The sequence below is a fragment of the Hemitrygon akajei genome, chromosome 7, assembly GCF_048418815.1.
Source record: "Hemitrygon akajei chromosome 7, sHemAka1.3, whole genome shotgun sequence".
NCBI classification, from domain to species: domain Eukaryota; kingdom Metazoa; phylum Chordata; class Chondrichthyes; order Myliobatiformes; family Dasyatidae; genus Hemitrygon; species Hemitrygon akajei.
Genome location: NC_133130.1, coordinates 126887311 through 126909339, shown reverse-complemented (window position 1 = coordinate 126909339; position 22029 = coordinate 126887311). Strand labels below are relative to the sequence as shown.

The window sequence follows — 22029 nt, the reverse complement described above, 5'->3', positions numbered from 1 at the left end:
TTGACCCAGCGACAATGAAGAATCGGCGATATGTTTTCAAGATGGGGAGAGTCTTGGAGGGGGATTTCCAAGTGGTGGTGTTCCCAGGTATCTGCTGTTCTCGTCCTTCCAGATGGTAGTGGTCGTGGGACTGACAGGTCCACAGATTCTGTCTGTCCACAGATTACCTGGTGAACCCTGAATTAAATGTCAATTTTGGAACTAATTATATAAACCTCTATGCTCATTTAATTACAAAAGACTATTGACATTACCATCAGAACATAAAAATGTCTTGGGTAATGATAATCTTTACTAAATGAAGAAGCATCATGTACAGTTTTCTTCTTCTTGGGGGCCCTTAGCTCCCAGGGGAGCACAGACCATTGATCTCCTGTCTTCCTTATCCATCGGTGTTCCTGTAATCTGTTGTATTCACTGTACAGGGGATTGTCTGATACAGCTCCATCAGAGCCTCGCTGGCCGGCCCCACCCATTGCCACCTCTCTTGATGGGAACATAAGGTTGGATCTTGTACAGCTTTGTTTAAAGCAAATTTTCTTTTTTTTCTGAATTCCCAAAATAGTAGATATAATTAATTTAAGGTCATTCATACTTAAAATTTTTCCCAAGGGTGTCATTTTTCAACTGCTGTATATCACCAAGACTGTTAGCAATCTACCTATTGTACCTTATGGTCAAATTTGACTCTGTCCATATAAATATTACAGGCACTTTTCCATGGATTGGAAGAGTTCTAGCTTTGGGGGATTGAGTCATATCATAGTAAAAAGTGTATTCAGTGCTGTATACCAATGAGAAAAAAGTAGTCTTCTTGATCAATGCCCTACAATATGACTGCACAATATTATTCAGCAATGCATTCACCAAGCTCACTTAGATACGCCCTTCAACTTCATAAACTTATGGGATAGGAAAGAGCAGTGTTGTCATTGGAGCTTCTTTCTTGCCAAGTTCTCCTCGACGTTTCATGCCTCTGCCTTTTACTTTGTTCAAAGTAAGTTCATTACCAAAATGCATATGTCACCATATGCAACCCTGAGGTTCATTTCCTTATGGGCATACTCAATAAATCCATAATAGAATCAATGAAAGACCGCACCAACTGTGAAAGTAAACTGTACAAAAATACAAAGGGGAAATAATAATAATAAATAAATAAGCATTAAATGTCGAGAACATAAGATGAAGAGTCCTTGAAAGTTGAGTCTATAAGTTGTGGGATCATTCAGTGATAGGGTGAGTGAAGTTATCCCCTTTGGTTCAAGAGCCTGATGGTTCGAGGGAAAATAAGAACCTGGTAGTGTGGGACTTAAAGCTTCTGTACCTTCTTCCTGAGTGGTGAGGGTGTTATTACATCAAGTTCCAAGAGTTCCCAATCTGACACCATTTTGGATGCACCTTCATTCACCCTAAGAGCTGGAGAAAAGGGTCTTCCCACTATTAATTGCATCCTTACAGCAAATTGTCATGTTCATGCTTATATGTAAATATGCTCAGGGGAATGTTCTACACCGGCTCAGTTAATTAAACGAAAAGCCATAGCTCATCCTACAAAGCCATTTAAAATCAATAATCAAAAAATATTGTAAACTGAAAATGGATTTATTGATCAGCCACACTCACTTCCAGGTTTTGAATATGCAAGAATGCTGTTTCATAGTGGTTAACCTACTGAGACGTGCTTCCAGGTTCCACCATGGCACCATCAAGTTATTAAGTAAATCCAAAGCTGAACGGTAGGACCTCCAAGAGGCCCACAACCTTGTTGCAGGGTTTAGACGCTTGTGTACTCAGTGACCCAGAGAGCTCTTGGAAGGGTCACCCATGCCAGACTAAGAGTGGTTCACCGGTCCTCCAGGTTCAGGTGTTCAGCTCAGGGCTAACAACCCTGACCGGTCAAACAAAATTGTAATGGAAACGGCAATGACGTATCCTTCTACGTCATGAGTCTGCACCAGGACTTGCGAGACTGATAGTAGTGAAACCAAGAGGAAGCTACTGAACGGTGATGAAAGCCCTGAACACCACCAGAGACGGAGGACCTTCATTGCTGCCCTAAATCCCAGCAACGTAATGGGCAGTAAGTTAATGATATGTAACCACAGAACTACCAGGTAGTCATAAAACTTTAACTAGTTCAGTAGTGGCCTTGAAGGTAGAAATCTGCCAGCTTTACTAATGTGTGATTGTAGACACATTTTTGTCAGTTTAAGATGAAGAATAATGTTAGCACTAATATCCACATTCCAGAAACAAATATTGGAAATAAACTTGCAAGCATTCTCTGGTCTTATTTTCAGGGCTTTGACACGCCATTACACTTTGCCTGCAAGTTTGGGCATGCGGAGGTGGTTAATGTATTATGCTCTCATCCTGAGATCTGCAAAGCCTCGAAGAATGCATATGGGTTTACTCCTGTGGAGGTAAGGTTTCAGGTTTTGTTTTGCTCCTAAAGTAATGCTCAGCATTTATTTCATTGTCTGTCTCTGGTTTGATCATTTCTATTTTGCTCTTAGGTTATTTGTGAACGGAATAACACTGTATCTGAAGGGCTAAAGGACAAGATCAAAGAATATTTACAAGGTTAGTCACCGTTGAGATAACAAATGTCTGTGCCTGTGATCAACAGTGATTGCAATAATAAAGTCTTTGTGTCCTCAATTGGATGCCTCTGGATGTACACTCTCACTAACTTGGCCCATTAAAGTGATGGAATTCTTTTAGAGGTTTGCAGGAATGCAAGTTGCTAGAGCAACATATAGTGGCATGCAAAAGTTTGGGCATCCCTGGTCAAAATTTCTGTTACTGTGAATAGCTAAGCGAGTAAAAGATGACCTGATTTCCAAAAGGCATGAAGTTAAAGATGACACATTTCTTTAATATTTTAAGCAAGATTACTTTTTTATTTCCATCTTTTACAGTTTCAAAATAACAAAAAAGGAAAAGGGCCCGAAGCAAAAGTTTGGGCACCCTGCATGGTCAGTACTTAGTAACACCCCCTTTCACAAGAATCACAGCTTGTAAACGCTTTCTGTAGCCAGCTAAGAGTCTTTCAATTCATGGTTGGGGGATTTTCACCCATTCTTCCTTGCAAAAGGCTTCTAGTTCTGTGAGATTCTTGGGCCGTCTTGCATGCACTGCTCTTTTGAAGTCTATCCACAGATTTTCGATGATGTTTAGGTTGGGGACTGTGAAGGCCATGACAAAACCTTCAGCTTGCGCCTCTTGAGGTAGTCTATTGTGGATTTTGAGGTGTGTTTAGGATCATTATCCTGTTGTAGAAGCCATCCTCTTTTCATCTTCAGCTTTTTAACAGACTGTGTGATGTTTGCTTCCAGAATTTGCTGGTATTTAATTGAATTCATTCTTCCCTCTACTGGTGAAATGTTCCCAGTGTCACTGGCTGCAACACAAGCCCAAAGAATGATCGATCCAGCCCCGTGCTTAACAGTTGCAGAGGTGTTCTTTTTATGAAATTCTGCACTCTTTTTTTTCTCCAAACATACCTTTGCTCATTGCGGCCAAAAAGTTCTATTTTAACTTCATCAGTCCACAGGACTTGTTTCCAAAATGCATCAGGCTTGTTTAGATGTTCCTTTGCAAACTGACGCTGAATTTTCTGGTGGGGATGCAGAAAAGGTTTTCTTCTGATGACTCTTCCATGAAGGTCATATTTGTGCAGGTGTCACTGCACAGTAGAACAGTGCTCCACCACTCCAGAGTCTGTTAAATCTTCCTGAAGGTCTTTTGCAGTCAAACGGGGGTTTTGATTTGCCTTTCTAGCAATCCTACGAGCAGTTCTCTTGGAAAGTTTTCTTGGTCTTCCAGACCTCAACTTGACCTCCACTGTTCCTGTTAACTGCCATTACTTAATTACATTACGAACTGAGGAAACGGCTACCTGAAAACGCTTTTCTATCTTCTTATAGCCTCCTCCTGCTTTGTGGGCATCAGCTATTTTAATTTTCAGAGTGCTTGGCAGCTGCTTAGAGGAGCCCATGGCTATTGATTGTTGGGACAAGGTTTGAGGAGTCAGAGTATTTATAAAGCTTTGAAATTTGCATAACCTGGCCTTTCCTAATGATGATCATGAGCAAGCCATAGACCTAACAAACTAATTAAGGTCTGAGACCTTGGTAAAGTTATCTGAGAGCTCAAATCTCTTCTGGTCCCCAAATTTTTGCATTGCGCTCCTTTTTTCACTCTAAAATTGTACAAAACAAAAATAATACATTAATCTTGCTTAAAATGTTGAAAAGAATGTTCCATCTTTAACTTCATGAGTTTTGGAGATCAATTCATCTTCTACTCAACTATTCACTGTAACAGAAATTTTGACCGGGGTGCCCAAACTTTTGCATGCCACTGTACACCCATGACTGTGTGGCTAGGCACAGCTCAAATGTCATCTACATATTTGCCGACAATACAACTATTGTTGGAAGAATTTCTGGTGGTGACAAGATATGTCAGCTGGTTGAGTGGTGTTGCACCAACAAACTTGCACTCAGCATCAGTAAAACCAAAGAACTGATTATGGATTTCAGAAAGGTAAGACGGGAACCCTCACCAGTCCTCATTGAGAGATTAGAAGTAGAAAGAGTGAGCAACTTCAGGTTCCTGGATGTCAATATGTGAGTATCTATCCTGAACCCAACATATAAATGCAGCTCCCAAGAAGGCACGACAGCAACTATATCTCATCAGGAGTTTGAGGAGATTTGCTATGTCACCATAGACACTTGCAGATTTCTACATTTGTACCAGTGAGAGGATTCTAACTGGCTGCATCACTATGTGGGGACTAACGCACAGAATTGAAGTAAGCTGCAAAGCGTTGTAAACATAGTCAGCTCTACCGTGGGCACTAGCCTCCGTAATATCCAGGACATCTTCAAGGAGCGATGCCCCAAAAGGGTGGCATCCATCACCCAGGTCATGTTTTGTTCTTATTGCTACCTACCTTTAACAAAGAGGTACAGGAACCTGAGGGCACATGCTCAATGACTTAGAAACAGCTTCCTCTCCTCTGCCATCCGATTTCTGGTTGGACATTGAACCCATGAACACTATGTCACTACTTTTTTTTATTTCTATTTAATTATTATATGTATGTATATTTACTGTCATTCACATTTTTTCAATTGTGTATTGTACTGCTGCTGCAAAAACAACAAATTTCACAACATAAGCTGGTGATTAACTTGATTCTGGTTCATAGGAGTGATGGAGACCAAAAATGGCATCCTTCACTAGATTCCTATTCACAATACAATTCCAATGCATATGTAAGGTGTATCACTCCAGGAGGCAAAGAGTGGCAGTGGTGCTATGGTATAAAAACAACTTATAGGGTGACACTACTGAATGTGGTGACCATGCATGTAAAAGTTTTCCAAGGGGCATAGAGCACTTGTGCAAAAGTCTTAGGTATATATACCTATACATATATATATATATATTGCTAAGGTGCCTAAGGCTTTTGCACAGTACTGTCTTTATCAATGTGGAGCAGAGAGCAAGTTTGTAAATTTGGCGGCAAGAAAGGATGTTGAGAATAGCGAGGGTGGAGTGCCGCGGGAGGGTGTGGGACCTGTGACAGAAAAGGTGTGCCAGTGGCAAAGGGTGTGTTGCAGGTGTAGACACACCCAGCCCTGAGATTCCAGGCAAGGTCATTTGATTCCAAACAATTACCCTCTCTCTTCCCCCTTCCCTCCCTCAGTCCACAGACCCGTAATAGAATTATCGTCACTCGCATATCATAAAATTTGTGGGTTTTTTTGTGTTGTAGCAATACATAAAATTACTATAGTATTGTGCAAAAGTCTTAGGCACATATAGTATTTATAGCTAGGGTACCTAAGACCTTCGCATGGTACTGTGTATATAGTGGGCAACCAGAAACTTTTTTTTCCTGGGTGCAAACAGCTAATGTGGGAGGCATATTTTTAAGATCATTGGAGGAAATTATAGGGGGTGTCAGAGGGTGGTATTTTTCACATGAAGAGTAATGAGTGTATGGAACGTTCTGCTAGGTGTGGCGGTAGAGGCAAAGACATGAGGGACTTTTAAGAGCCTCTTAGACAAACACTTGGTTTAAAGAAACTTGGAAATCTTTGTGGGAGGGAAGGGTTAGATTAACCTTGGAGTAGATTAAAAGATAGGCACAACATCCTGGGCCAAAGGGCCTGCACTGTTCTGTATTCTGAAACACATCCATCTGGCAGTGGTCAGCATGAAACATGTTGTTTCCACGGATGCTGCCCGACCTGCTGAGTTCCTCCAGCGTGTTGTACGTGTTGAGCATGAAACAGCCTGTCGTTGGTGCAGGACAGGGACTCTGTGGTGTGCTTCCCTTAACCAAACAGTCCAAATCATCTGGCAGGGTGCCTCATTTCAGGACTCTTCAACATGCACTGAGACCTTGCTTGGCTGGCAGGAAGAGGGACTAGACCCTGCCAGTCAGATCCTTCCCGGACAGGTGAAGTACCATCCCAGTGCACACTGCCCTGGAGTGACTGAGATAGGGAAGAAGCAGTCCCCCACCATTTGGCAACTCTGGATTCACTAAGAGGGTATGGAGACAGACCCAGTTCAGTAAAAAGACAGCTCTCTCATCCACTGGCTGCTGCTTCCAAGGGACAAACACTGAGGCAGGCATCCAATGTTACTGGAAGGTCATCAGTTTGGTGAAGGACCCCCAAAACGTGTTGGGTCTTCCAGCACAGCGAGAGGTGTGTAAGGGGATGGTACCAGTTGGCACATTCCGCACAGCAGGAAGACATGCTGAGGACTACACTGTCAAATGTCACCATATATAACCCTGAGATTCAATTTCCTGTGGGCATACTCAGCAAATCTATAGAACAGTAATTGTAACGGGATCAGTGAAAGATCAACCAGAGTGCAGAAGACAACAAACTGCAAATGCAAACATAAGTAAATGGCAATATATAACGAGAACATGAGATAATGAGATTGTCGTTAAAAGTGAGATCATTAGTTGTAGGAACATTTCATCGATTGGGCAAATGAGTTTAGTTATCACCTTCTATTCAAAAGCCTGATGGTTGAGGGGTAGTAACTCTTCTTGAACCTAGTCCTGAGGCTCTTGTACTTTCTACCTGAGAAGAGAGTATGGCCTGGGTGGTGAGGATCTCTGATGATGGGTGCTGCTTTCCCATGACAGCGTTTCATGTAGATGTGTTCAATGTGGGGAAGGCTTTCCCCTTTGGTGTACTGGGCCCAACCCACTACTTTGAATTTTCTGTTCAAAGGCATTGGTGTTGCCATATCAGGCTGAAACTCGATGCCACCTGTGGCTGTGTGGGGAAGAACCTCAGGAAAGGTCTTTTGCTGCCATGCATGGAGGGGTTGAGTTCGGTGGGGAAGCTCCTCAAGCTACGAATTAAATGCTCCCTACAGCGTGCATCTTGAATAGCTTCAGGCAACCAAGTCTAGCTCTTGGCCTTCACTTTTTATTTAGCTACTAATCCCGGCAGGGCAGATTTTACTGATAGGAGAAGGGGCAAAGGTGGGTTACTGGCACCTTAAAAACAGTCACTTCAGGCAGATGGGGCTTGGCAGCTCATCTGGGAGAAGGAAAACATCTCATATGTCCTCTTTCTTCCACTTCAACTCTGCTTCACATTCTCATTTGGATATGTCCATACATGGCCTCCTCTACTGCCATGATGAGGCCAAACTCAGATCGGAGGAGCAACACCTCATACCGTCTGGGTAGTCTCCAGCCCCTTGGCATGAACATCGAATTCTCCAACTTACGGTAATTCCCTCCCCCTCCCTTCCCCCATCCCAGTTTCACTCTGCCTCCTCCTCCAGCTGCCTATCACCTCCCTCATGGTTCCGCCTCCTACTACCCATAGTGCTTTCCCCTGCCCCACCCCTTGATCTGTCCCCTTACTGGTTTTTCACCTGGCACCTACCAGCCTTCTCCGTCCCACCCTCCCCCCCCCCCCCACCTTCTTTATAGGGCCCCTGCCCTCTCCCTCTTCAGTCCTGACGAAGGGTCTCGGCCCCAAAAGTTGACTGTTCATTTCCACGGATGCTGCCCAACCTGCTGAGTTCTTCCAGTGTGTTGTGCGTGTTCCATTCTCAAACCTTTGCTGCCTTGGAGAAGGCTTCAGGAGTAAACCCAGAGGAAAATTCCGGAGCTAGATTGCCTATGTTGAGTTCATTGCTGACTGGCGACTCCTGTGACGTCACTGATGTCAAGCTGTATCAGTCTCTGCAGTTCTTTGGATTCATCAGCTGCACAGAGAGGAGGAGCCTGCTGGATGGGCACCAGCTAGCTCTCCATATCGTTCTGTCTTGTCTAGGGTGCAACATCCAGGGTCGGGCCCAACTAGTGAGGGCCTCACTCACTTGTGTTTGCCAGCCGGTGGTGCAGTGGCATCCACACCAGATACGAGGCGAATGGTCCCTGGTTCGACTCTGGCCAGCTCCTTGCACGCTTTCTATCTGCACTGGATTGAGTATCGAGCTAGCAACTCAGCTTCATAAAAAGCAGACAAATGCTAAAGAACTGATAAGGTTGTCGCCGATGAGGAGAGGAATGACAACTCATGCTACCGTCCCACCCAAGTTATTTCTTTCTCCACTTTTTGAGAAGTGAGTGTGGTTGTGTGTTGAAGATTCACCAGTATGTTGCCTAGGAAGGAGTTTCTCAGTTATGAATTTAGGCATTTTTTTACTTGGAGCTGAGAAGACCAATGGGAGGCATGATAAAGCTGTACAAAATTATAAGGAACATAGATGGAGCAGATCGTAGCAAATGTTGGCAGGTTCCCTCCCTGGAGCCTATTACTGAACCTGTAAAGGTTTTATGACTATTTTTTTAAAAAAAATAGGTTCAAATGTTCATTTATTATCAAACTATGCAACTCTGAAATTCTTCTCTGGGTAGCCATGAAACCAAAAAAAAAAGGCAGCACAATAATCAACCCCCAAATCCTTCCTCTCTGCACAAAAAACAAACAAAAACGGAACAGGCATATCGACCCCTTCCCCACACAAAAAAGCTAGAAAGATCGGGTGAAAAACACAGAATGCAAAAAAACCATGGGACTGAAAAAAGTCTGCAGTTCAAGTCCACATCTAAAGCACAGAAAACCTGGGCAACATTCTCCCTCTCCGTAGCAGAGTGATCTCGCCAGTCATTAAAAAGGTAGTCTCCCCTCTCCATGCAGAGCGATTTCCCCAGCAATATAAAGGCCATCTCCCCTCTCCTTGCAGAGCAATCACACCAGCAACAGAAACCAGTCTCCCCTCTCCGTACAGAGTGATCGCACCAGCGATAAAAAAGCAGTCTCTGTGCAGAGAGATCACACCAGCGATAAAAATGCAGTCTCCCCTCTCCTTGTAGAGAGATCTCACCAATGATAAAAAGGCATTCTCCCCTCTCTGTAGCAGAGCAATCTCAACGGTGATAAAGAGGCAGGCAGCGGGCGTTTCAATTTCCCTTGTTGCTTAATTGGTGAACAATGGAAGCTTTAATCTCGTAGTTCTGTGGAGGCCTCTGTACTTGGGCGATGTGCCTCTGTCTCTCCCCGTCTCCCCCGGTCTCTCCCCTCACATCTCTTCTCCCCCCCCCCCCCCCCCCCCCGTGTCTCTGTGTCACTGTCTTTCTGCACCCCTCTGTTTCTCTCTGTGTCTGGCTGTGTCCCTGTCTTTCCATCTCTCTATTTGAAAGCATCACAGCAGACTGTAATGTCATAATCAGCAAGTTGTTCTTTTGGTCTCCCTTCCCACTGTGGAAAAGGCCCAACAACACCTCTCTATCCCTTGTTGGGGAGAGAGAGCTTGTGGCATGTATAATTGTCACATTCTCCCTTTTGGGACTTCCCTGTTGCTTGGTCGAGGGTGTTAATGCTTTTTGCTGAAATAAGTGGTGGGGGCAAGTTGATGCTTTGCTGCTGCTTGTGTGTGGGAGGGGGGGCTTTGGGGTTCTAACATTTTGCTGTCATTCATTCTTCTGTTTTTCTGAAGAGAAAGAAATTCAGGTTGTATACTGCATACGTTCTCTGATATTAAAAGGAACTGTTGATGGTCAAGTAGAAATTGCCTACTACTTTGCTGTATGACTGTGTGATCAGTTGGAGCAGGAGTTCCCAAGCTGGGGTCCATGACCCCTTGCTTAATGGTATAAAAAAGGTTGGGAACCCCTGATGTAGAGCACCACCGCGGTGATGAGCAAAATGTTAACAAGGTTCATACTATCCAGTTATACTGATGTCTCCCCAGAAGGTGGTGCTATTTCTGCACGTTCCAGTGTACATTTCCATCTGTTTCTCTGTCAGCTTTTAATGATCAAGTGTGTGCCGTTTAGTAGAGTGGTGGTTTACTGCGAAAAAGATGAATGACCCATTAATTTGAGTGAGGATCTACAAAGTAACCATAAGGTAACCATGTTGCCTCTTCTGTTTTCCATTTTCTGTCTGTAAAGAGTTCGTAGGTTCTACCCTTGAGCGTGTGGGTTTCTTCGAAGGACGTAACTGTTAGTGGGTTAATTGGTCACATAGGTGTAATTGGGCAGCGTGGCTTATTGGATTGGAAGGGCCTCTTACTGTGTCTTGTCTCTGAATAAATAAGTAATTCAGCTGCCTTCCTCTAGCTTGCAACAGGTCCAGTTTGTTACTGTTGTCAGGACTGACGTGTCAATGCTTTGTTTCAGATCGATATTATGTGCCATTGCTAAGAGATTTTGAGAACTCATCTCCACCTGTCATTGGTCCTCCCTGGTCACCTGACCCAGCAGATAAGCTCCTCTGCACATCTTTATACAAGCACTCTGGAAATCCCAAGGATCCAGTTATGGCAGTAAGGGCATTTGCAGGACCCATGTCCCCTTGCAAGGTAATGTTTAAAATTACATTTCTCACGTTCAAATACATTTTGACCAAACAAAATACTACTTGGGGGTTCACATGAGATTTTATAGATCTTCATCTATACTTACAAGAAGTTATTGTATCTCTAAGATTTCCATACAAAATAAACTTCTTTGCATGATGTTCACCAGTCATTTGCAATTATTTCTCATTTGTGAATAAGATGTTAGACCAAATTTTGAATATTCTGTACAGTCCTGATCGCCTATCCTACAGCACGTTTCCTGAAGTGCATTGAAGTGTCACTGGTTAATCTGTTTTCTACCTTACAATAATTAATTTATGCACTTTAGTTTGTGTGTTTATGCGTACTTCATCTGTAGATCTTATCCTTTTATAAGTTACTGTGTGTTACGTGTACTACTGTGGTTCAGGGAAGTGTCTTGTTTGACTCTGTACTTTTATATCGTTAAATGACAAAAATGACAAGGCTGAAAGACTTCAGAGAAAATTTACAAGGATATTGCAGAGTCTTGAGGAGCTGAGTTATAGGGAAAGGTTGAATAGGTTAGGACTTTATTTCTTGAAGCATGGGAGAATGAGGGGAGATTTGATAGCAGTGTGCAAATTGTGAGGGGTATAGGTAGGCAAGCAGGCTTTTTCCACTGGAGTTAGGTGAGACTAGTACTAGAGGCCATGAGTTAAGGATGAAAGGTGAAATACTTGAGGGTAATCTAAGGTAGATCTTCTCTCAGGATGTCACTGTTGTAGAACAAGCTGCCAGCGGAAGTGGTAGACAGCTAGGACACATCTATGGTTGACCCCCCCAACCAACAGATAGGTGGGATAAATGCAAGCAGGCTTTTTCCATTGTGAAATTAGAACTATAGGTAATGGGTTAAGGGTAATAGGTGAAATGTTTAAGGGGAACATGAAGAGGAACTTCTTCACTCTGATGGTTGAGAGAGTGTGGAATGAGCTGCCAGCAGAAGTGGAGATTTGGGTTCAATTACAATGTTTAAGAGCAATTCGGGTAAGTACATGGATGGGAGGGTTATGGATGACTATGATCTAGGAGTGGGTCAATGGGATCAAGCGGAATAACAGTTTAGCACTGACTAAATGGGCTGAACGGCCTGTTTCTGTGGTGTGCTCTATGAATATAATTAGGACTGGTTTAGGAAAGGAATCCTCAAAGGCAACATCATGTTTGAAGAAGGGACATCATACCAGCACGGATCTCTAACCTTCATCGTTTATAAATGGTTCATGTGGGGACTGAGGGGTAGGGAAATTTTTATTTAGTTCCAAGCAGATTCAACACTCTTGCAATGTTCCCCTTTGTGTCAAATTAGGCAAGTGAATTCCGTCGTGTGTGGAAAGCTCCATCCCGAGAGAACACAAGCCAATATAAAAAGGCAGATGTGAACCGAGGTTATGAACGAGTTGGAAGGTAAAGATAACACTGTGAAGGATTGTAGTAGGGGCTGTGGTCCAGGTTCAGGTCCTTGGGTCTAGGCAGAATAATAGTTTGGCAAGGAATCGATGGGGTGAAGGTCTTTTTCTGTGCTGTAGTGCTCCATGACTCTACAGTACTGCGCAGAAGTCTTAGACGCTTATATAACTAGGTTGCCTAAGACTTGTGCACAGTACTGTAATAATTATATGTATTGCACTGTACTGCTGCTGCTGCAAAAAAAAAACAAAATTCCTGACATGTGAGTGATTCTGATATGGGTCTCTATTGTGGACTGGGAGTGGAAAGGGGGCAGGGAAAGGGGAATCATGGTTGGGAAAAGGGGAGAGAGCAGGAAGCACCAGAGACACATTCTGTAATGATCAATAAACCAATTATTTGGAATCAAATTGCCTTGCCTGGTGTCTCGGGTGTGTATGACTGCACCCGTGCCCCCCCAATCCCAACCCTGGCACTTATCCTCTGCCACCTGTCCCACACCCCTCCCATGGCGCTGCACCCTTGCCCTTCCCAACATCCTTTGCTCTCACCAGATTTACAAATTTGCTACAGTCCTGTACTAAAGTCTTAGGCACCCTTGCTATATATATGTGCCCAAGACTTTCTGCACAGTACTGTATGACACCATGAGTCTGCAAGGAGTCAATGTGAAACCATTGTCTAAGTAAGATGAATTATTTCTAAAATTATTAAAGTTTTATGTTTAATTCTTTTTCTATCGAGAGAGAGAGTAAACTTCATAATGAGATGACTTCTGTTTAGAGTGCTTCAATGCCTACACACTTGGCACATTTAGTTTCCAGTCAAGCCAGGGCGTTATTCCCTCACTAGTTAGCCCACTGATGCTTGCAATGAACCTGACGTAGTTAGACCATAAGATGTAGGAGCAGAATTAGGCCATTTGACCCATCGACTGCTCCACCATTTCATTGTGGCTGATCCATTTCCCTCTCAGCCCCAATGTTCTGCCGCCTTCCTGTAAACCTTCATACCCAGACTAATCAAGAACTTATCGACCTCTGCCTTAAATATACCCAATAACTTGGCCTCTGCAGCCGCCTGTGGCATCAGATTCCACAGACTCAGATTTTCTGACTAAAAAAAATCCTCCTCCTCTCTGTTCTAAATGGATGTCCCCTTATTCTGACGCTGTGTCCTCTGATTCTTGACTCCCCCACTGCAGGAATCATCCTCTCCATACCCACTTTATTGAGACCTTACAACATTTGACAGGTTTCAATGAGATCCACCCCCCCCCCCCCCCTTCTGAATTCCAGGAAGGAAAGGCCCAGAGCCATCAAACAGCCTTCACATGACAAGCCTTTCAATCCCAAAATCATTTTCTTAAGCCTCCTTTAAACGCTCTATAATGCCAGCCATCCTTTCTTAGATGATGGTCTTAGTTAATGTTTTTAAAGAGACAGAGGCAGTAAACTGTGGTGAGTTATCCAAAAGATCATGGCAGTACATATTAAATAATAAGTATGACAGCAATGAAGCCATCAGGAGAGTGAAGAGCTCAGAGATTGAGGGCTATTTGCCATGTTCAACTCCCTAATGTGATTGCAGATATACTACATTAACCCCTGTATTACACATACATGTACAACATGTATACTTTGTCTTTGAACATAATATGGAACAGTACAGCACAGGAACAGGCCCTTCAGTCCACAGTGTATTGCCAAACCAGCTAAGAAGTAAGTCAAGAAACCCCAGAAAACTAATCACTCCTACCTACACCATGTCCATATCCCTCTATCTTCCTCATGTCCATGTGCATATCCAAATGGCCCTTAAAAGCCTCTAACGTATTTGCGTCTGCCAACATACAGTGTATTCTGCCAACAACAGTGTATTCCATGCATTCACCACTCTTAAGTAGAAAACTTGCCCCTCACATCTCCCTTGAACCTACCCCCTCTCACCTTCAATGCATGCCCTCTGGTATTAGGTATTTCAACTCTGAGAAATAGATGCTTCTTATCTGCTCTATCTATGCCTCTCATAATCTTGTAAACCTTGATCAGATCTCCCCTCAGCCTCCACTGCTTCAGAAAAAACAACTAGAGTTTATCCAGCCTCTCATGATAGCACATGTTCTCTAATTCAGGCAGCATCCTGGTAAACCTCTTCTGCTCTTTCTCCAAAGCCTCAGCACCCTTCCTACAGTGAGATGACCAGAACTGTATGCAGTACTCCAGATGAGTTGTATAAAGTTGCAACATAACCTCTTGACTTTTGACTTATAAAAGCAAGCCTTCTTAACCACCTTGTCAATCCGTGGAGCCACTTTCAAGAAGCTATGAACCTGGACCCCAAGATCTCTCTGCTCAGCAACACTGTTAAGGGTCTTGCCCTTAATAGTGTACTGTCTCCTTGCATTTGCCCAACCAAGGTGCAACACCTCACATTTATCTGGATTAAACTCCATCTGCCATTTCTTTGCCCATAAATACAACTGATCTATATTGTGCTGTATTCTTTGCCGGCCTACTGCACTATCCAGGACTCCACCAATCTTGGTATCATCCACAAACTTACTAACCCACTCATCTACATTTTTATCCAGGTCATGTATATACATCACAAATATCGGAGGTCCCAGTATAGATTACTGTGGAACACAACTGATTACAGACCTCCAGCTCAAATAAGTCCCTTCAACCATGGCCCTGTCTTCTATGCTTATAACTCATTTCTGTCTCCTTTATTGCCATTTAAATAACAGACAGTCAGCTACAGAAGGATATATTCTTTTTGAAAAAGTTTTTTAAATTCTTTCATGTTTCATTCCGTGAGCACATGTGCAATGCAGTAACTTCTCATTTCAGGGATTTAGCTCATGAAATGGGGCATCCATGGGCCGAATACTGGGAATTTCTTGGCTGTTTTATTGACCTTGCAACACCAGAAGGAATCAGAAAAGTTGAAGAATATTTGAGCAAAAAAGAATCGACTAGAAGATCTGAACAGGAGGGAGGAGACATCTATATCTGTAATAGATTCAAAAGTTCTCCATCAAGTGGTAAGTACCAAGATATATATTGCACAGCGAAAGAATCAACTTAGTGTTGTTTCTTAGGATGATATGTTGACTATTCATCAATGGATCCTGGTTAGGAAACTCACCATACAACTCTAAATTAATTGAAGCTGGCACTTATTTGTCTTCCCACAAACAGTAATATAACTATATTCACCCTGGGCCAACAACTTAAAGGATGAATCCTTCTGTTCTCTTTGTACCCTTTATTTTTAACACCAAGAAAGGGGATTGCCTGTTGGCCAGACGATCAATCCTCCTCCTCCCAGCACTTGGTGTGGGGATTCTTCGTTGTGATGGTGAATCTTTGAAGTTGTCACTACTTTTTATTTGAAACCTCTGCTTTTATATTCATTCTTTACCAGTTCAAATGTTGCATTTAAATGTTATTGGGAATGGGTCATCTGACTGACCTTATTGGCTCTTACCCAAGCCAGCACCCAATTATTGCCCTCTTCTACAAGTGACAACTGGTAACTTATGGCTCTTTATGTCTGTTTGTTTTAAATCAGTTACCATACCAGTAATCAGTTTGAATCACTTGGCAGACACAGAGCCCACCATTCACAAACCTGCATAAACAAAAACACCTCACAGATAACTTCTTATTTGGAAATAAGCTCCTGTCCAACAGATTACCTGGAGCATCACGGTGTCTACTTTAAAACACCAAAATCCAAGCAACTCCAGTTCACAAAATGGAGGATGTAAAGCAGCTTCACAAAATGGCAGCCTCCATTCCTTTGACCTCATGGCAAGAGCAAAGACAATTGGTCTGTCTGCTTTCACTGTTCTTGACCTATTTGAGTTTGACATTTTCTTCCATATATTAATTCCTCCATAGTTTAAAAAGTTATACATTATTAATAGCCCAGTATGTTAGCTGGTAGCCACATGACATAGTTGTGTTCAGTGCATTAGAAGCTGCAGCAACATTGCACAGTGAGAGAGTAGCACACATTGCGATCAACTTGAATGCAGTGGGAATATCTCCACCCAGCAGCCCAAGTTTAATCAGTTATGAATTGTTCAAGTAGGACAAAGAGAGAGCACAGTTCCTGTCCTTTAGAAGGTCAGCCAATCATTTAAAAACAGCACATCTCACATTGTCACTGCTGGTAAAAGCTTCAAAGCTCTGTCAGTGTGGATTATATGTGGTAAATCCGCACCAGAACTTCAAACTTTGGAGTAGAGAAACTGCAAATTTTTTCACTGTTATTATGACATGAACTGTAGGGCACTGAGGAGTGTGGTAGAACAAAGGGGTCTGAGAATACAGGTCCATAATTCATTGATAGTGGCAGCGCAGGTAGATGGGGTTGTAAAGAAAGCTTTTGGCACATTGAGCTTCATAAAGTATTGAGTACAGGAGACGGGATGTTACATTGAAGTTGAATAAGACATTGGTGAGGCCTAATTTGTATTGTGTGTAGTTTTGGTCACCTACCCACAGGAAAAATGTAAATAAGGTTGAAAGGTTACAGAGAACATTTACAAGGATGTTGCCCGGTCTGGAGGACCTGAGTTATAAGAAAAGATTAAATGGGTTAGAACTTTATTCTTTAGGATGTAGAGGATTGGGGGGAGATTTGATAGAGCTATACAAAATTATAAGGGTAGACAGGGTAAATGCAGGCAGGCTTTTTCAGCTGATGTTAGGTGTGCTACAATTCGAGGTAATGGGTTAAGGGTGAAAAGTTTAAGGAGAAAACGTAGTCAGGCTTTTTCCCAGGGCTGAAATGGCTGGCAGTTTTAAGGTGCTTGGAAGTAGGTACAGAGGAGATGTCGGGTAAGTTTTTTACGCAGAGAGTGGTGAGTGCGTGGAATGGGCTGCTGGTGATGGTGGTGGAGGTGGAAGCGATAGGGTCTTTTAAGAGACTCCTGTGTAGGTATATAGAGTTCAGAAAAATAGAGGGCTGTGGGTAACCCTGGGTAATTTATCACTAAGGACATGTTCGGCACAGCTTTGTGAGCTGAAGGGCCTGTATTGTGCTGTAGGATTTCTATGTTTCTATTAGATCATGAGGGGAAACTTCCTCATTCAGAGGGTTATGAGGGTGAGATCAGTTTCAATGTTTAAGAGAAGTTTGGGTGCTTACTTGGATGGGAGGGGTATGGAGGGCTATGGTTCTGCTCCAGGTTGATGAGAGTGGGCAGTCTAAATGATTCAACATGGACTAGATGGGCTGAGGAGCCTGTTTCTGTGCTGTACTTTTCTATGACTCTGAATAGTTGTGTATGCGGGGAGGTGGCAAAGATGTTTGGCTAATACTGTGTCCCCAGTGTCAGCCTTAATTCTACATTAGCTGATTTAATTTTACTACATTACGCTAATGTTCTTTGTAATCCCCAGTGCAGATTATAAAATTGTAAATGATATAATCCCCATCTCATTAGCTATTTGTATTGCAATACTCAAATGTTCCAATTGCTCAGAATATGCAAAAGGTTGTTCTCATGATAAACAGCCCTTTGTTTAAATTTCAAATCTTGTGCAACCAATCTTTTCACCATTGCTTTAAAATTCCATGCATCACTCTGATTACTGACAGCCCAACAGTGGAGCTGGGGTTGAATTATTGGCATGGACTGAGGATTAGTTATTGGTCAAAGAACAGACGGGCTGTGACGAGTAGTGTATGGGGAAATGGGTGCTTGGAAAGCAGTAATTTACAGTCTATACTAGTGATGTGGCTGATGCTACTCACTGTTCTATCTCCAAACACAAAGTTCTGTCGCTTGGCATTTTAAGTGAGACAGTAAGTTGGATTAGACTTTGCTTTTGCGGGAGAAACCAGAGAATGGTGGTAGCTGGAGGCCTGTGACTAATGCAGTGCTGGGTCTGTTGTTTGTCATCAGTATCTGGATCTGGATGATAATGTCCTTAAGTGGATCAGCAAATTTGCAGATGACGCCAAGATTGGGGGTGTTAGTGGACAATGAGGAAGACTTGCAGCAGGATCTGGACCAGCTGGAAAGATGGACTGAAAAATTGCAGATGGAATTTAGTGCAAGGTGTTGCACTTTGGTAGCGCCAACCAGGGTCGGGTTTACACAGTGAACGGCAGGGCACTGAGGAGTGTGGTAGAACAGAGGGATCTGGGAATACAGATCCGTAATTTGTTGAAAGTGACATCACAGTAGATAGGATCATAAAGAAAGTTTCATAAATCAATGTATTGAGTACAGGAGATGGGATGTTATGTTGAAGTTGTATAAGACATTGGTGAGGCCTAATTTGGAGTATCGTGTTCAGTTTTGGTCACCTAACTACAGGAAAGATGTAAACAAGGTTGAAAGACAGAAAGTTTGCAAGGTTGTTGCTGGGTCTGGAGGACTCGATAGACCAAAGGGCCTGTTTCTGTGCAGTACTTTTCTATGACTAAGAGGTTCTGCAGAAGCTGGAAATCCTGAGCAACACACAGAAAATGCTGCAGGAATCTCAGCAATTCAGGTAGAGTCTCGGCCAGAAACTGTGAATGTTCATTTCCCTCCATGGATGCTGCCTGACCTGCTGAGTTCCTGCAGCATTTTGATTGTGTTGTGCCAATCACTTGTTTTCCCTACCTACAATCAAGATCAGATTGAGGAGGACAGAAAGAAGTTTCAAAGGGATACAGATACAGTAAGAAAATGTGACTTAATACAAAAAATGGAAAGGTAGAGTATTTTTTTAAAAAATTAGTCATCAAAGGAATTTGAATGCTTTCGTAGACCAGTCATTGAACACCAACCTGCAGATACAGCAAGTGATTAGAAGGTAAAGGGGCAGTATGTAGCATAACGGTTAGCATAATGCTTAACTCTTACTATTTGACTATGTTTTTCAGCTCTCGTAACTATATGTGCTGTGTGTGTCTGTTGGTACTGTGCTTTGCACCTTGGCCCTGGAGGAGCACTCTTTTGTTGGGCTGTATCCGTGGGTAGGGTTGAATGACAGTTACACTTGAACTATAGTGCCAGCAGCCCATATTCATTCCCTGCTGCTGTCTGAGTTTGTACGTTCCCTCTGTGACCTTGTGGGTTTCCTCTGGGTGCTCCAGTTGGCACGCACATTCCAAATGCGCACAGGTCAGGGTTAGTAAGTTGTGGGCATGCTATGTCGCTGATGGAAGTGTGGCACCACCTGCGGGCTGCCCCAGCATATCCTCAGACTTTGTTGGTCTTTGATGCAACCGGCGCATCTCACAGCACGGTTCATTGTACATATAAAGGTCATCTTTATCTTCATTACTGAAATGAAGTTGTTTTACTGCATTTATATAGAGCCTTGGTGACATTGCACATGGATGAATGTGCACAGCACTGATCTCCTTACCTAAAATTGGCATAGAGGGTAGCAGCAATGGTTTCTCAGGCTAACCCTAGGTGCTGGTAGATTTGTTATAAAATCATAAGAACATAAGATTTAGGATCAGAATTAGGCCATTTGCCTACTCTGCCATTTCATCATGTCTGATCCATTATTCCTCTGGGCCTCATTCCCTTGCCTTCTCCCTGTATGTCTTCATGCCCTGACCAGTCAAGCACCTGTCAACCTCTGCCTTAATATCCCCAATGACTTGGCCTCCACAACCGCTTTTGACATCAAATTCCACAGATTCACCACTCTCTGGCTGAAGAAATTCCTTCTCATCTCTGTTCTAAAAGGATACCCTTCTATGAGGAGAAGTTGCTAACAAGGTGAATATTATATCATTCATGCTACAACAGAGAAACTGAATAAGGCCTCTCAGCCCCATTCTTCTGTCTTCTTCGCTTAACCTTTGACACTCTGACTAATCAAGATCCTATCAGCCTCCAGTTTAAATATACCCAATGACCTGGCTTCAACAGCCGTCCGTGCCAATGAATTCCATGGATTCACCACCCTCTGGCTAAAGCAATTCCTCCTCATCTCTGTTCTAAAGAAATGCCCTTGTATTCTCAGGTTGTGCCCTCTGTGTCCTAGACTTACCCACAATTGGAAATATCCTCTCTATGTCCACTCATTTGTGGGTAGGTTTCAATGAGACTGTCTCCGTTTAAAAGAATGAGAGTCGATCTCATTGAAAGTTATAAAATTATTACTAGCTGGATACCGAGCAGATGCTTCCTCTGTTTCTGGAGTCTGTAGTTAGTCCTACAGCCTCATAATACCACTCTGGCAAATTAAGATTCCTTCCAGTGAAATGTGAAGAATCTACCACCCTAGACGGCTGTGAAGGTCAACTTGTGTAGAGTCACAGCTCAGTTACAGGCCCTTCCAGGACAACGAGCCCGCACCACCAATTACCTACTAACAGACAAGAAAAGCTGCAGATGCTGGAAATCTGAGCAACACACACAGAATGCTGGAGGGACTCAGCAAGCCGGGCAGCATCTATAGAAATCATTCAACATTTCTGGCTGAGATCCTTGAGCAGGACTAACATACTACTGACATACACAGAGCAGGTCCACACCACCAATTATCCTAATAACATACAAGCAACAAACCCACACCACCAATTATTCTAACATACAAGCAACAAGCCCACACCACCAATTATCCTAATAACATACAAGCAACAAGCCCACACCACCAATTATCTTAATAACATACAAGCAACAAGCCCACACCACCAATTATCCTAACATACAAGCAACAAGCCCACACCACCAATTATCCTAATAACATACAAGCAACAAGCCCACACCACCAATTATTCTAACATACAAGCAACAAGCCCACACCACCAATTATCCTAATAACATACAAGCAACAAGCCCACACCACCAATTATTCTAACATACAAGCAACAAGCCCACACCACCAATTATCTTAATAACATACAAACAACAAGCCCACACCACCAATTATTCTAACATACAAGCAACAAGCCCACACCACCAATTATCCTAACATACAAGCAACAAACCCACACCACCAATTATCCTAATAACATACAAGCAACAAGCCCACACCACCAATTATCTTAATAACATACAAGCAACAAGCCCACACCACCAATTATTCTAACATACAAGCAACAAGCCCACACCACCAATTATTCTAACATACAAGCAACAAGCCCACACCACCAATTATCCTAATAACATAGAAGCAACAAGCCCACACCACCAATTATTCTAACATACAAGCAACAAGCCCACACCACCAATTATCCTAGTAACATACAAGCAACAAGCCCACACCACCAATTATTCTAACATACAAGCAACAAGCCCACACCACCAATTATCCTAATAACATACAAGCAACAAGCCCAAACCACCAATTATCCTAGTAACATACAAGCAACAAACCCACACCACCAATTATCTTAATAACATACAAGCAACAAGCCCACACCACCAATTATCCTAGTAACATACAAGCAACAAGCCCACACCACCAATTATCCTAATAACATACAAGCAACAAGCCCACACCACCAATTATCCTAATATCATACAAGCAACAAGCCCACACCACCAATTATCCTAGTAACATACAAGCAACAAGCCCACACCACCAATTATCCTAATAACATACAAGCAACAAGCCCACACCACCAATTATTCTAACATACAAGCAACATGCCCACACCACCAATTATCCTAATAACATACAAGCAACAAGCCCACATCACCAATTATCCTAATAACATACAAGCAACAAGCCCACACCA

At 42.9% G+C, this 22029-nt stretch overlaps 2 protein-coding genes across 5 annotated transcripts in view; one reads left to right on the top strand and one right to left on the bottom strand.

Annotated features, from left to right (window-relative positions):
* The window catches only part of pgam5 (PGAM family member 5, serine/threonine protein phosphatase, mitochondrial), a 100446-nt gene that overhangs the window by 18293 nt on the left and 60124 nt on the right, over window positions 1-22029 (bottom strand). The window lies entirely within an intron of this gene.
* Window positions 1-22029, top strand: part of ankle2 (ankyrin repeat and LEM domain containing 2) — a 112295-nt gene that overhangs the window by 65441 nt on the left and 24825 nt on the right. For all 4 annotated transcript variants that reach the window (XR_012099694.1, XM_073051913.1, XM_073051912.1 and 1 more), the window contains exons 6-10: window positions 2304-2426; window positions 2520-2586; window positions 10697-10878; window positions 12209-12306; window positions 15165-15358. Coding sequence is in view for 3 of the 4 variants with exons in the window: in XM_073051913.1 (XP_072908014.1) it covers window positions 2304-2426; window positions 2520-2586; window positions 10697-10878; window positions 12209-12306; window positions 15165-15358 (664 nt within the window). In the remaining variant the exon portion in view is untranslated. The remainder of the gene's footprint in view (window positions 1-2303; window positions 2427-2519; window positions 2587-10696; window positions 10879-12208; window positions 12307-15164; window positions 15359-22029) is intronic.